Source organism: Daucus carota, chromosome 5, assembly GCF_001625215.2.
Source record: "Daucus carota subsp. sativus chromosome 5, DH1 v3.0, whole genome shotgun sequence".
Taxonomy (NCBI): domain Eukaryota; kingdom Viridiplantae; phylum Streptophyta; class Magnoliopsida; order Apiales; family Apiaceae; genus Daucus; species Daucus carota.
Genome location: NC_030385.2, coordinates 9,183,960 through 9,199,840, shown reverse-complemented (window position 1 = coordinate 9,199,840; position 15,881 = coordinate 9,183,960). Strand labels below are relative to the sequence as shown.

Below are 15,881 nucleotides of genomic sequence, written 5' to 3'. Positions count from 1 at the left end.
TGAGTGACATCAATTACTAAGCTATACTCACAATTATGTGATGGATGATGATTTCTTACATGGGCAGTAAACTTGTGTGCCTCAATTGCAGCTTCAGCACGTGCATTAACATACCTCTATTGCAAGAGACTATTATTCAAAAGAAATAAATGTTGACATTCCATTTTCTGCAATGATGACTCAAGCACATAGAAAACAGACATTTCGATAACTTCAGCATCTGAGAAGCTAAATACCTGGTGCTTGAATTGAATTCTTTACTCCATGGCTTGGATGTCTGGGTGGAGTCCGAGCACCAAATATTATTTTGGAAGCTACATTGTAAGATTCAAAGTCGATAATTTACATTGATTGTAAATATCAAATTAAAAATTTTAAAAGTATAAATAAGAATTGGAATCATGAGCATTATTTTGAACATACAAAATAATAACAGTATGGGTAAATATCATCTTCAGAAAACATTAATATTAATTTCACCCGATGCTTGAGTGCATCCTTATGTTCAATTGCATCTAATTTAACATTCAGATATTAGATAATCCAGTAGCTTACTTTGTAACACCAGGCCGTAGAGGCAGCAACTTCTTCTCAATGAGGACCATAAACAGCTCTGTCTTTCGCTTGTGAAGTGAAGCAATAAAATCCTTCCGTTTTTCTTCACTCTTTGGAGCCTTTTCTGGCCACTTTGTCTTGTTAATATAAGTGGTCATCCTAAATTGTCAAACAATCACCAAAATACCTAAGATATAATAGTGTACATATACAATATAAACCAGTACTCTGCTGTCAATCTATATCCGAAACACCTCATTAAGCACTCACACATAAAACCAACCAATCAGGACACAACATAAATTTCATATTGGAATTCATGTGCATATCCCGTATATCAGATGGAGTCCTAGATTTCTGGTATATACGTGTGTGCATGTCTGGTCAAGTATAGTAGCAACAATTTTTTTGCACTTTAGAGCTAAGAATGATTTAATTGGTTTACAAATCTAATTAGTCAAACAGAGAAGAAGAGACATTTAAACCTCAAATTATATTATTGTCATGGAAGATCTACATTCCACAATAACATCAATACCATAGGTATTTGTGTGTTGACTGTACCTGTACCAGAACATAAATCTATACTCTCGAAAGCAGAATCTATATATACTACTTAGTTTTGACAATCAATCCTAAAACTTACTGATGTAATATTATAAACTAATGTAGCAAATAACAGATATTGGAAACTTGGCCAGGATGATGTAGCCATTTTAATTCAAAGACTTATCAGTCTCCATATCATTACTAAACCAATGAAAATAATGAAAATGCTAGATCAGTTTTTGTAATAGAATTAATGATGTAAATTCAGAAGCCTTAATTGGTTACAATTAATACTCTTTTGTGTGCATATTTCAGGACCTCCATATCTCCTCATTGTCTCTAATAATCTGCTAGTGAATACCTGGACCATTTCCATCTTCCAATGATATACACATAATCTAAAATAGGCCATTGGAATCCAAATGAAATAAGAGTTGAGGAGTTATGTTTTATTCGAAGCTAGTTGCTTATACCACTATACTGGTGGAAAATTTGTGCGTGCATAGGGGAAGAGGTGTACACTGGTGTATAAATAACTCGATAGCTTGTCTTAAAATAATTCAGTGAATCAATAATTTCTTCTCAAGGGTCGCATCTACCAAATATTATGTTTATAAATTAGGTAACAAATAGGCATATATTTTTAACAGCATATGTTTTTACTTCGAAGCTCTAGTTAATGTTTCACCTGTATTGTAGTCACGAAGAAGCCAGTCACGACGCAATTCATTTTTCCCAGAAGGCCACTTGAACATGTCACCCCTGCAATATATGTGAAAGATTAAACCTTCAGCTCCCGGAGTATTAGTTGGTTTAGTCAACAAACAACAATTGAAAATAAGAAGTGCAAAAGGTAAGAATCAGACCCGTCGCCTCGTTCTTCAGCTTGATTGTTGTGCTGTTTTTTCGTTTCTCCATGGCTCGAGGTGCTAAAAATTTATTCGAAATTTAAAGTATCACTGATCTGGACACTGAAAGATTAAAATTTTATCGAATGTACTGATAACTAAAAGAAAGCAAAAGAATGGATTAGAGTATCAAAACTAAAAAATCAGTAGCAGAAGTACATCAGTCCTTTGCATTACATCAAACAATTAGAGTGCAAATTACAATTCCTATATTTTAGAGTTCACACATTTTAGATTACATCCAAAAAATTAGTTTATAAATCAACGAAATATTTAATCAACAGTAATATAGTGAGAACAATATAGTGAAACACACTAATTACATCAGCTCTATCAACATGAGCTTTGAAAGATGCAAAACAAATATAGTGAAACAACAGTAATTACAGGAGCACAAAATATGTACAAAGCAAATCTTTTACAAAACTATAAAAGGAAGAGATGGGTTTGAAAAAATTACCAAAGTCCGGTGGCGGCGACTTCAAAGGAATCTCTTCCGAAGAATCCACCAATTACCACTCCAAGAAGACAATCAAATCGTAAAAACTACAAAAACGAAGAACTGATACAATCAGTGGAGTCATTTTGGATTAGAGTAAAGAGAAGCACATAACTAAACGGGGACGAAGCTTTACCTGCCACAGTTCGTCAGTTCCAATCAATTTTGAAATTTTGAAATGTATTAGATTATTTAGGGTGAGAGAATGATAGAAGAAGGGATGAGTGGCACGTGTAACGGGGGAAGGAAAGAACGATTTTGATACTGAGGATCGTATATATATTATACGTATGTTGTGGTGTTTTTGTAATAGAAGTAAATACTTTTGGGTGAAATGGTCATTTCAAGCGTATTTACGCAACAGCCTTTATAATATAGATAGATAGGTTGCCAAATTATAAATTTTTAAGACAAGGAATTCTCACAAGTGAAATAAAGGTTGTAAAGCATAACGTTACATATAATGTAATAGTGTTAACTCAACACAGTAAAAAGCCAGGAAACAATACAAGGATCAACAGGTTAAAGATCCAATATATGCGGAAAGATGCAATCTAGCAAACTGAAGCGACAATCCACTGAAAGAAGATCATTAATATGTTCAAACCTCTGTAAGAATAAAGTTCAAGACGTTATAAGGAACGAAAGTTGTGTGACAATTCAATATCAAATAACAGAAGATTTCAGTATCAACACGCTGATTATTCGTGTTTAGAATATGAAGCAAAGACAACCAAAGATGGACTGATCAATGTCGCTTATCATAAGAAGATGTGAAGATCAAAATCAGTGTTAGTTGTTTGTGAACCAGACCATTGCACTAAACGTCAACACAATGAGAATGATCATTTTATTAATCTAACGAAGAATTGATCAAGTCAAGCAAACAGTTCCAACATTCGTCAAGGAGTTTTTGATTGTAGACAGATTCCAGTCAATTTCAGTTTTGGTCGGCGCCAAGGTATTTAAAAACACACACAAGCACACATGTATGTATTATGTATGTATGTATGTATGTATGTATGTATGTATATATGTATGTATGTATGTATCCATGTATCTGCAAGTATTTAAACCGTCTTCGAAAATTTACATAAAACTTGACATTGATTCAGTTATTGTTATGTGTCAGAGCTAGGTAATTACAAAAAAATCAAACTCATACTCTAATACATAATATTGATGACATGTTTATTGCCACAAAATAATGAATTTGAATTACATCAATGCACATGTTGTAAGAAGAAAAATATACTACTGATGACGAGGCAACGACACTTACACAGAAAGTTGTGCGACGTACTATGAAGATGATGACACTCAATCAACTTAGCGAGACGATTAACAAATACTACATAAAGGTCTGTTGAGCTAAGTTACATCAATTTTCAGTGGATTTGAACATGCAAAAATTGGCAGCCATTTAAGAAAACATTTATTTCTGGACGCGAAAGCATGTGTACTGCATACTTAAAGTTGTGAGCGTGGAAGAAAACAGTTGGTGGTATGATAGTTATGAAGGTTGTGAGACAGAGGTCAAACAAGTAGATGGAAAGCTCAACTGTAATACTTAAAAATATTGTATTCCAGTGACAAAAAATAGGTGATATTAGATGCCAAATATGAGAAATATCTAATTCTATACTTACCCAATATTGAGTTTAAAAACTAATTACGTAATTTGTATGTCCATCAGATATAGGACGGTAGTTCTTGGCGAGGACTCCACTGAGGCATATAATTTTATTTAAATAGATCGAGTAGTCAAAAGGATGGTTGGTACAACCACAACAAAAATGATTTCTGAAAAGCTAAAGGTCCGGTTACTAAAATTAAGATGATTTCTAAATACTTGGACGATAATTATACAAAATTTAACCATAAATGTATTGATGATTTTCCTAAAGTGATTAAAGATATAACTGGAAAAGAGCTAAAGCTTAAAATATCGATTAATGAAGATAATGTGAAAGCAAAGAGCAACTTGTATTTTGCTGGTGATGCATGTGATATAATTCCTTCTACCTCTACAATGTGTTCATCATCCAAAACTAACAGCACACCCTTCGCAATTGGAGAGGAGAGTTTGATTCGTCAACTTAATCTCTTAATAGTCTGTCGCAAACAATTTTCATTGATGATATAAAAGTTATAACTATTACTCATTTAACGCTTACAAGATAAGTGCATTACATGTTTTAATCTAGGCCTCTACTATAAATCTTTCGGAAGGCGACGTGACACCACGAACATCAAAATCAACTATTAAGAGAGTGAAAATGGTTAGCTTCTTTTACAACCTCTTTATGATTTTATTTTGCAAGGTTATTCATTATCTTGGTGCTTACTTGAGCTGTTTAAATTTAAGCGCGGGATCATGCTTCTCATGTTGCTGTTAATCTTTGAAACTGGATTCGGATGATGTTTTCCTTTATTTCAATAACTCCTTTAAAGTTGCCTTACTTTAGTTCATCTCACAATGATTGTTATTTATATTACTTGAGACTCCAGTATCGATTACTTCATTTGAGATTCACAATTAAATTTAAAATCTGTTAGGTCCAGATACGATTGTAGAAGGGGGGGGGGTTGAATACAATCGATACCAAATTATCGCGGAAGTGAATCTGATTGAATAAAACTTGTTAATCAGATTATAATTAATTAATATAACAATGTTTGAAGTCGTTATATAATTAATATGGTTCAGTTTTAATGTCCACTAAAGTTCGCAGAATAAATTCGACAGGGTATATTCTAGATTTAGTGATTAAAACAACCGGGTTATCAAAGCACAGAAAACCGTGGATATAACGATCAAGCAAGTTACAAACAACTTGAAGGCTTTACAAATGCTTTTCTTTACAAAGTGATGAACACTTAGAAATGAAGAAGCTAAGCCATATATATAGGCAAAGCTTTGTACTTGTAAGACAATGCAAAGACAAGACAATTACAAGTAGAAAAGACAATTTATCAAGGGCAAGACAATTACAATTGCCTAGCAAGCCAAAAGCATGGCAAAAAGACAATTTACAGGAAGGGCAAGACAAATGACCTTCGGTCAGACAATTAGAATTGTCTGCAGGAACCATTCGGCCAGACAATCAAGAATTATCTTGGAAGCCTTCCATCGGTCAGACAATTCATAATTGTCTTGCAAGAGTTCATGTCTCGGTCAGACAATCTATTGTCTTGCAGGCAATTGCTTCGGTAGGACAATCTCTTGGAGATTGTCTTGCTGCTTTCTTGAATCGTCGGTAGGACAATCTCTTGGAGATTGTCTTGCTGCTTTCTTGAATCGTCGGTAGGACAATCTCTTTGAGATTGTCTTGCTGCTTTACACATGCATTCGGTAAGACAACCGAGTTGTCTTGGCAGAATGTGGTGCACTCGGCAAGACAATCTTAGATTGTCTTGCTGAGGTGATTTAGGTGATAAATGATGTAATTTTGAGATATATATAAAATAGAAAATTATCCACTTAATTAAGTTAATCATATAAATTCATAAATTAAATTAATTCGAGAGTGAATTAATTTAATAAATAAATTACACAATTAATATAATTATTTGAGAAGTGAAATAATAGTCTATTAAATATTAAATCACCCAATCTTCAGTAGTACAGCATCCCGTCTTCTTTAAACTTTAATAACTTCTTCTTGAATTGTCGATCGATCGAACTACCACTTCTGCTTGACTTCAAATATTTAATTTGAATAACTGATACACAGATGTACTGTCTGGTTCATCTGTATCTAGTTAAATCAAATATTCTCTGTCAAATAAACATTAAGAATTTGGTTTGTTCGTCGAGTCTTCGTCTTGTAAGTACATCTTCATTAAATGGAATCTTCTGATGAAATAAAGTATAGAACTTTATATCTTCTGAACTCCTGGACGTGCCACAAAAGATTATTTGTGCACTAAGGCTTGAACATATTAATGAACTTCTTTCAGTGGTGTGCAGCAGCATCCTGGAATTTATCTGACATATAATTCCCATAAATCATTTGACGTTCTTCGTACGGATTCCGATGACTTGCTATTTACTGAGCTTTCTTATCTGAATTGAGTTGTACCTCTTTAAATACAAATAGGCTGAACATATGCCTTTCAAAATCTTTTATCTTGCCATTGTTCGTCGATGATTTTATAGCTTGAAAAACATCAACATTAAAAAATATTTTGAAAACTTATAACTGTTTGTGAATGTAACTAAAAACGCATTAAAATTTGTAAGTTGTGTTTCATTGATTGAGTGAATAGTCAAAAATAATTGTTTATAATAAATTTAAAATGATAACTTTTACTGTGTGCGTAGAACGGGCAAGATCGCTAGTTGTAAGAAAAGATGTAACAAACTTTATAATTCAATTGATGAAAATAAATTGTGAAACAAAAAGTATGACATTAAAATTGACCAACAAAAGAAAATGAAGAGATTGTTTGTTTAACATTAGGATGAAGATCCGTCAAGTGATTCTTGGCAACAAATTGTCTATAATTTTTTATTGCGAAAAGATCAAAATCATAGAATGAGTGTCTAAACCGTGGATAAACAACTTGATCCTAATCACGCACATAAAAAAAGATATTATATCTTCCGTCCAGTGTTCTAAAATCCCTGATTTATTTAAAGAAAAATGCTAGAGGCACAAAATTGGGTACAAAAACATTCACATAATGATTATGTCTTTTGATTGGAATGGACCCTATGTATATGCATTAATAGCACCAATTAAAACTTTCTACCTCATTTGCCACCTCATTTTGTGCAAAATTCTGTACCAAATTCTGTGCATGTAGCACTACTCTTATTTAAATATACCCAATTAATTTTAAAAAAATTTAGCAATTTTTCGATTATATTCCAATTTGACTAAACCTCTTCGATTAATCAAACAAATCTTTAATAAACCTCCAATAAATCCTGAATCAATAGATTTATTGATTAGCTCCGAATCCTAATTTTTATAATCATGCTTCCTCCAATAAATACCATGCCAATATTGCTGTAAAAAGCTATTACATGACACGGTCCCATGACATAAGGGTTATATATCAAACTTGCCACCCATTGCGTAAAAATATCTCATTTTAGTCACCCATCTTATCGGGGACTCGTTTAAGCCACTATAAACAAAATATATATCATTTTACCCACGTTACTATTCAAACCTTTTTACTTAATCATTTATTAAAAATTAACCGTTTGTTTTTTTACTACAATACCACTTCGAGTACCTTCATAATTGTCTCTAGTATCTATCAAAATAATTTGGGAATTAATAAAGCAACATAGCTATGTATTCAAAAAAATATATTTAGTTATAAGTATATATTTATGTGATCACCCTAACTATGTTGTTTTAGAAATTCCTAAATTATTTTGATAAATATTAGAGACAATTATGAAGCTACTCGAAGTGGTTTTGTAGCAAAAAAATAAACGGTTGATTTTGATAAATGATTAAATGAAAAAGTATGAATAGCGATGTGGGTAAAATGATTTATATTTGGTTTATAGTGGCTTAAACGAGTCCACGATGAGATGAGTGGTTAAAGTGAGATATTTTGATGTAATGGGTAGCCTGTTTGATATATAACCCCATGACATAATACAAAACTTGTGCGATTACAAGAAATGTTCTTAACGGTGTGACCGCGTGAGCTGTAAAAGGTGTTTTCAGTTGAGATTTTCAATTATGAAATCCGAGAATATTCAACTCGAATTTTAAAAAATGTATCAAAGTCTTGAAATATTCAATTAAGATTTTAAGTTATGTTACAAAACCGTTGAAAATCAATCACGAATTTAAATTGTACTTTAAATCTAATGGTATTTGATTGAAATTATTTAAATCTATTGAAATCTGTTGATATTGAACTACTAATATTTTTTTAACTTTATAAAATGATAAATTTCATGAGATTGTCCAATAAATTTTAAATTATATGAAATATCACTTAAATTTATGAGATTTGTATTTAATCTCATCCTTCTACGATAGTTTATTTAAATTCCGCGTAAAACTAGAATAATATAAATTTATTAAATTCACTTTATATAAAATTCATTAAAATTTAATTCAAAATCATAGAATGAATGTCTAAACCGTGGATAAACAACTTGACCCTAATCATGCACATAAAAAAAGATATTATATCTTCCGTCTAGTATTCTAAAAATCCCCGATTTATTTTTAAAAACCCAATTAATTTAAAAAAATATTTTAGCAATTTATCAATTGTATTCCAATTTGACTAAACTTCTTCAATTTATCAAACAAATCTCTAATAAATCTTCAATAAATCCTGAATCCATAGATTTACTAATTAGTTCCGAATCCTAATTTTTATAATCATGCTTCCTCCAATAAATACCATGCCAATATTGCTGTAAAAAGCTATTACATGACATGGACTCATGACATAATACAAAAAATGTTCTTAACGGTGTAACCGCGGGAGCTGTAAAAGTTGTTTTCAATTGAGATTTTTAATTATGAAATCCGTGAATATTCAATTCGAAATTTATAAAATGTATCAGAATCTTGGAATATTCAATTATGATTTTAAGTTATGTTACAAAACTGTTGATAATCAATCAAGAATTTAAATTGTACTTTAAATCTAATGGTATTTGATTGAAATTATTTAAGTCTATTGAAATCTGTTGATATTGGAATATTAATAATTTTTTTAAATTTCATAAAATGATAGATTTTATGAGATTGTTCAATAAATTTTAAATTATACGAAATATCACTAAAATCTATGAGATTTGTATTTAATCTCATACTTCTATGATAGCTTATTTAAATTCCACATAAAACTAAAATAATATCAATTTATTAAAATTCCCTTTATATAAAATTCATTAAAATTTCATTTAAATGCATTAACTAAGAAGCACATCTTACCTTTTTAATGAAAAGGCATATTTAAAATTCTAGACAAACATTATCAAGAAAAAAAAATCTAGACAAACACATCAAGAAATCCTTGGTGGTCCACAAACTATTTGTCTTTAAAAAAATAAATGTAAAACAAAACAAATACTACTCCCCAGCAGCAGTTCACTAATCCGCTCGTGTGTGAATATTCAACAAACAAAAAACACTCGTAGTTTGTGTGTAATTATTGCTCTCGAACTTCTATCTACTACATCTTCCTTCGAACACTGGTGATTAATCAACCTCTGTTGTTCTTGGTGAGAAGTTCTTGTTCATCTTATCGGCTTTCTATAATACTATTTGCTTCTTTAACTTTTAGAATCTGTATCTATACTCTTTTCGAGTTGAAAAAAGGGCCAGATTTTAATGATTAAAGCGTTTTTCTTTTCTTAAAGGACTTTGATTTGCTTTGATATTTATTGTTTGGTTTTTGCCTGTGTGTTCTTTTTTCTATTTATGAGCGTGTACATATTTGGGTCAGTTTTTTGCAAGTGAAGTTCGTTTTGGGGCTTTCTTGTGTAAATTTGTGTCTGAACCTTTGACCCGTTTATGATTATTGATTCTGGTACTGTTTATTCTCTTGACTTATATATATGTGTGTGTATTATATTGGCCATTTATAATATTTGCTTGAGTTGACCTTTGATGTCATGAGGGTTTTTGCTATTTATTTCTTATTATTTTTGGTGTTGATTGGTCAGGTATACTATATTATTGTGTCTGGTTTAGATCCTCAGTTTGCTTCTGATTTACTTCGAATTCGTTGTCTCCGACTCTTTGAACTAATGAACATAATAAGTGGAACAAATCCCCCATATTATTATGAGTAGACTTTTTTGTGCTCTTAGCGTGGTTTTAAAGTTTTAAGCTTTCCAGGGGGAGACCTCTTTGCGCTTTTGCTTTGTGTGTGTGTGTGTGGAAAGTGTGATAAATTGATTCTCATTTTCCACCTTTTTATCATGTACCCAAACCCAGGTCACATCATAATTATCGATGTCACTTTTTAATTCTGATTGTAGCCCTATCTATGATTGATGATTCAGCAAGTACTTTTAATTCTATGTGTGTGTGTGTTATGGATAGTGGAACTCTCTATATTTCATGAACTTGGTTTCTTTTCTGGATCGGTTCCCTGGTTTCCAGCATCAGGACAAACTGTTAACAAGTGTAGTGGTTCGATAAAAATTGTACATTTCACCTCACTCTAATTGTTTGGTATTGTTCTAATCAATGTATTTTGTTTCTGTTTTATCACCTGATAGATCTTTGTACTTTCTTTTGTTGAAAAATTTAGAAGTGAATACTTATAGAAATCCGACTGAATTAGTGGCTTAGTATATTATGCAAGTCCAAAAAATCAAGACTTTCACCATCCTGACATCCACTTGTTTCTCGGTGCGTAGGAGATGAATTTATGGTCTAAGCTACTATATTGACAATATTTGGTCTTTTTGCTTGCTCACTGCTACTGTTGAAAGACAAACCCGTGCAAAATATCGTAATGCAATCTCCTATCTGTTTAGGTTTCGTCTCTTTATATATCAAAGGTTCTTGTGCTTCCGGTTGTGTCTACTTTGTCTTTAGATATTGTCATTATAACTTATATCTATAAACCCTGCTGAATTTTTAAAATGTAGTGTAGGTGCTTTGCTGTTTGTCAAATATAGAGTTTAAGAGAAAAGCTCAGAAGTCTGAACTTTTTATCTAACTGTAATCTCACTACCTTTATGAAGTGTCAGAGCCATGCCTGAGGAGATAACATCTGAGAGACTCTTGCATAATGTCATGGGCACACTTGCAGATGGTCTTTCAAGACAGAAATCTGGGTCTTTTTTTGAGGAGGAGGTTTCAAAGTCAGTCTCTTCTCAATTCAACAAACTCTTTGGGCGCCAGAAACCCGTTCACCATGTTTTGGGGGGTGGAAAACGTACTGTATCTATTCTTTATTATCAGAAGAGTCTATTTTAAATGTTTGAGGGTCTAAGTATATATATGCCCCGTCTCAATTGTGTTCCATACAACATCTATAAAGGTGTAGTTATTATCTTTATGAGACCTTAACAGGTATACATGTATGTAGATCCGAGACACAACCAAGACCCCTAAGATTGCGTTTGGGAACATGCCTTTCATTTCAAATTTTGGATTTCAAATGACATGATTTGGGGTGTCATTTCAAATTCTCAACTTTATACTAGTATTTGAATATCATGGATTTCATATGAAATCCGGTCCAACTTTTTTTGTGTATTTAAACATGTCATTTGTCAGATCCAGAATGAAATTCAAGTTCCCAAACAGGCCATAAAGTTATTTCTTTTATCCTGTTGTAGATGATTCAGCCTTCTCTAATTTTAAATTCATAACTATGTGTAGCTGCTGATTGTATGTTGTGGAGGAACAAGAAGATCTCGGCAAGTGTTTTAACCAGTGCTACTGTAGTCTGGGTGCTCTTTGAATGGCTCAATTACAATTTTCTTTCTCTCTTATGTTTTGCCCTGGTTATTGGTATGGTTGCTCAGTTTCTTTTGTCAAATGCATCAGGTCTCTTGAACAGGTACACAACAGATTTCTAGTAATTCCTTCATAGTATTAGCTTATGCTAATTGTGGTCATATTTATTTGTTGATTTATCATTGGTAATAGATCTCCGTCTGAAGTTCCTCGTTTGGTTCTGCCTGAAGATGTATTTGTCAACATCGGCTCCTTTGTAGGCTCCGAGGTCAACGTTGGATTGGGATTCCTTCAAAATGTTGCTTGCAGAGGAGATATTAGGCAATTTCTTGGGGTATACTTGTCAATCTTCTCTCAATAGCTTGATACAATTCTTAAACATCACAACTGAACCTTTCTTCACTCTGTTTTCAAAACTTCAAACTGCAGAAGCTTCTTGATAGTCATTGCTACTGTATGTCTTGATTTGTTTTCACCATAAAGCAGTCTTGAATTTTAATTGTGTTTTTGGAACATATTACCGTCCTCTAGATACACATTCCTCCTCTGAAATCTGGTGACAGTTGTAATTTCTTGGAAATTTGTGTGTAGATAAGCTAAAAGTGATATGGGCTTTTGGATTTATACCATAAGTTCCCCTCAATGTGTTGATGAATGGAAGAGAATAATATATCTTCAATATATTAAATTTGTTAAAATTTCCTTGACTAAATAATCTGGTTTATACTGATTGATGTGATACCCCTTAAGCTGCTTCTTCTATTTCTAGTTATTTATACACTTTATGTACGAAGAATTCTGCCATTCAAGTGCATATATTTTGATATAACAGACTCTTGACATTTATACTCTTTTGAAGGTTGTAGGAAGTTTGTTTGTTGCTGCCATTATTGGAAGCTGGTGCAATTTCCTCACTGTTCTGTATATTGGTAAGAAATACTATCGTTTACGCAAGCACAGGCTCTGATATAAAATCTTTATTAAATTAAGTTGTTGAATGAAGAGCTATGTAGATGGTGGCAGTGATGTTATGTAGCAATTTAAATAAGTTCAATTTTCCATATGACTTGTGAGCACCAGACATAACTTATAGTGACTCTTGAGAACGTGTCTGCGGGAATCACTGTTATGCTGATATTTGGTCAATATATAATAATGAAATAAACACCACATATATCACTTTTGTGTTGCATATTGTATTATGTTAATGTAAAACTTTTTGATTTCGGAAATGGTTACTAGATAGGTTTTTTTTGGGACTTTCCAATATTTACTTATTTATAAATAATACTATACTAGCCTATAACCCGTGCGATGCACAGATGGTTTTTGGTAATTAATAATTTTATTATGTGTGTTTCAATTAATAATTATTATAATATGTTTTTGATGGGATTCAACCTTACACCTTTAGTAGCATAAATATAGCAAATTTAATCTAATGGTTTTAATCAATATTATTCAAGTGATCCAACGGTTATAATGCATAGTACCGTACTACAAACCAACGACCAAACTTTTGCATGTTTAGCTTCAATAATATAGTATAGATATTATGGTGCATAAAAACTCTGAGTTGACTGAAATAACCCCCATACGATCTGGGAACGCAAATAGATTGGAACTGATCCGAGGACCCTGTGTGATTGTGTCTGGAGAAAACTAGATGATATCCAGTCATATCTATTGTATGTTGCATCTTCTATTGCGATTTAGCACTTCTGCATGGACCAGTTGCTAGGAATTAGGATCTTTCCAAGATTGCATGACTACAGTGAAGAAATTCCCTGCAGTAGTTCTAGCATGTCATATGTTCATTTTATAGCATGTAAGTATGCTTTTATTTTATATAAAAAATCACTCTTTGATGCAGGTTTTGTTGCTGCCCACACCCTACCAGTTCTATATGAGAGATATGATGACCAAATTGATAACTTCATTTACAAGGTGCTGGGGCAGCTACAGCATAATTACCGTAAACTAGATGCTCGTGTGCTCAGTAAGGTGCCTACAAGGAGATTCACTAGGAAGAAGTCTATGTAGATTTCATTGAGCCTATATTTGTATGGCTATTTTGATTGCTGAAGCAGCAAAAACTCGAATGTTCTGCATAACCAGTTTCCCTGATACATTATGCAGTCATTTAAATTTGTCAGGATGGCATTCTTCAAGACCCAGACCCATATGTAAGTCGATGACATTAATGTTAGACTCTCCTTTAGGGATCTGCATCTGCATCCTACAAGTGATTTTCTCGTCTGGCAATTTCATAATAGTACTTTTATCCTTTCTAGTTGCCATTTTTTTTTTTGGAGGGATTAGTGCTGTGTTTCATAACCGTACTCAACTAAAAGTCTAAAACTTTCGGCACCGAGTGAAATACACTTTCAGTTAAATCATTAAGCATCTAGAAACTTACAATCATGAAATTAAGTTTTAAAAAAACTGAACGCGAGATTATGTTTAAAAAAACTCAGTTAAATAGTTAAGCATCTAGAAACTTACAATCTACGATAGTCAGACAAGTCATCACAACCTCCTGGTTTACAATCACGGGTAGTTAAAGTTTTGTGAAGTAATGGGTTGTCTGACTATTGTAGATGAAGATGAAGACTCTAGTTAAATCTTCTGCAAATTATAATTTTATTATCAGCGCATTACTTTGATAGGCATGGTGTGCACTTTACGTTATTTTTTGACACGTATTTTAAGACTCCTATAAAGTATATTTATATTATATATATATATATATATATATATATATATTTTAAAATTCTAAAAAAAAGTTTGACGTTTAAACTTTTATTCAAAAAAAAAGTTAAAAAAACATTATTATACTATACTTTATAAGAGCCTCCAAATGCGTGCAAACAGTGAACGTAAACATCATGGTGGGACGGAAATTAGCAAAAAAAAAACATCATGGTGGGACGGAGGGAGTATGTATGAGCGAAGTAATAGTTGTAGGATACTAGGATTGATGTTTGGAACGTGGTTGGTGGTCGGAGGAGCCATCACTGTGACGATGATTGATGGGGAGAGAAGATAAAAATGTTTGATGGAGAGACACAAAGGAAGAGAAACGGAGAAAGTGTATAACGAGTTTGGTGCTTGATTTTTTGATTTTTTTTAGTTGATTTTTATGTTATTTTTGTTATATTAGTATTGATTTTATAGGGACATTCATTTTCAGACATTTATAACTACTTATTGTGCATTTAAATGTAATTTTCAACAAATTTTTTAAAATTACATTTGTGATTGCAGATCTGGTTGCAAATCTTGTCTTATATTTGTAAAAAAAATGAAAAATAATATATGTATTTACAATTTATATTTTGAAAATTGTATTTTCACAATTTTTCTAAAAAAGTAATTTACAAAAAATATTCTAGACTTGAATATTTGTAAAAAAACTCCTAAATTTTATTTGATTGGTATATGATGACGCTTACGATCATTTTCTTGACTATTTGCATTTTACATTCCCTTGGTTTGGGCTAAATGTAAAATGAGTAACGTAGTTCGACAAAATTCAGTTTGTATCCGCATACTTTTCATCTTGTAACAGATTGCACCTTTTTTGTCTATTTTGACTTTTACTATTAGTCAAATGAGGGTTACGTTCTTGAAGATCAGAAACTATTGAAATTTAAAAGCAAATAATTGAAAAGTTAATATAAAATCCCCAATTATTAAAATTTAAATTGATCATTCTTTGATTATCAGTTATATGGTTTCGATGATGGATATCGACAATATACAGCGCAAGATTCAATTTGAAAAGATAATTATTGAAAATTACTCAAGAACACTTCAGCACGCGAATAAAGTTTAACTGATAGTAAAGATCAAAATAGACGAAAAAGGTGCAATCTACTGCGAGATTAGAAGTATGTGAATGTGAACTAAATTTTATCAAATTATGTTACACATTTTATTTTTAGCCCAAAT

General features: G+C 32.0%; 1 protein-coding gene across 4 annotated transcripts; it reads left to right on the top strand.

Annotated features, from left to right (window-relative positions):
• Positions 1 to 9,548: 9,548 nt before the first annotated feature.
• On the top strand, positions 9,549 to 14,220 carry LOC108223799 (reticulon-like protein B8). 4 transcript variants are annotated; one of them, XM_017398219.2, is made up of 6 exons: positions 9,549 to 9,730; positions 11,207 to 11,400; positions 11,850 to 12,030; positions 12,120 to 12,261; positions 12,787 to 12,856; positions 13,801 to 14,220. In XM_017398219.2, exons 2-6 carry the CDS (start codon positions 11,217 to 11,219, stop codon positions 13,968 to 13,970), a joined length of 747 nt encoding a protein of 248 aa, XP_017253708.1. In that variant the 5' UTR covers positions 9,549 to 9,730; positions 11,207 to 11,216; the 3' UTR covers positions 13,971 to 14,220. The 4 variants fall into 4 exon arrangements, with proteins under 4 accessions (XP_017253708.1, XP_063949840.1, XP_017253710.1 ...); XM_017398221.2 differs by having other exon boundaries at positions 9,589 to 9,730; positions 11,213 to 11,400; XM_064093770.1 differs by lacking the exon at positions 12,787 to 12,856 and having other exon boundaries at positions 9,571 to 9,730.
• Positions 14,221 to 15,881: the final 1,661 nt, after the last annotated feature.

Excerpts from the sequence above, each read along its gene's own strand:
- LOC108223799 (XM_017398219.2), top strand. The coding sequence starts at position 11,217 with ATGCCTGAGGAGATAACATCTGAGAGACTCTTGCATAATGTCATGGGC. Across the intron at positions 11,401-11,849 it reads TGTTTTGGGGGGTGGAAAAC|CTGCTGATTGTATGTTGTGG; the intron begins GTACTGTATCTA and ends AACTATGTGTAG. Across the intron at positions 12,031-12,119 it reads GCATCAGGTCTCTTGAACAG|ATCTCCGTCTGAAGTTCCTC; the intron begins GTACACAACAGA and ends CATTGGTAATAG.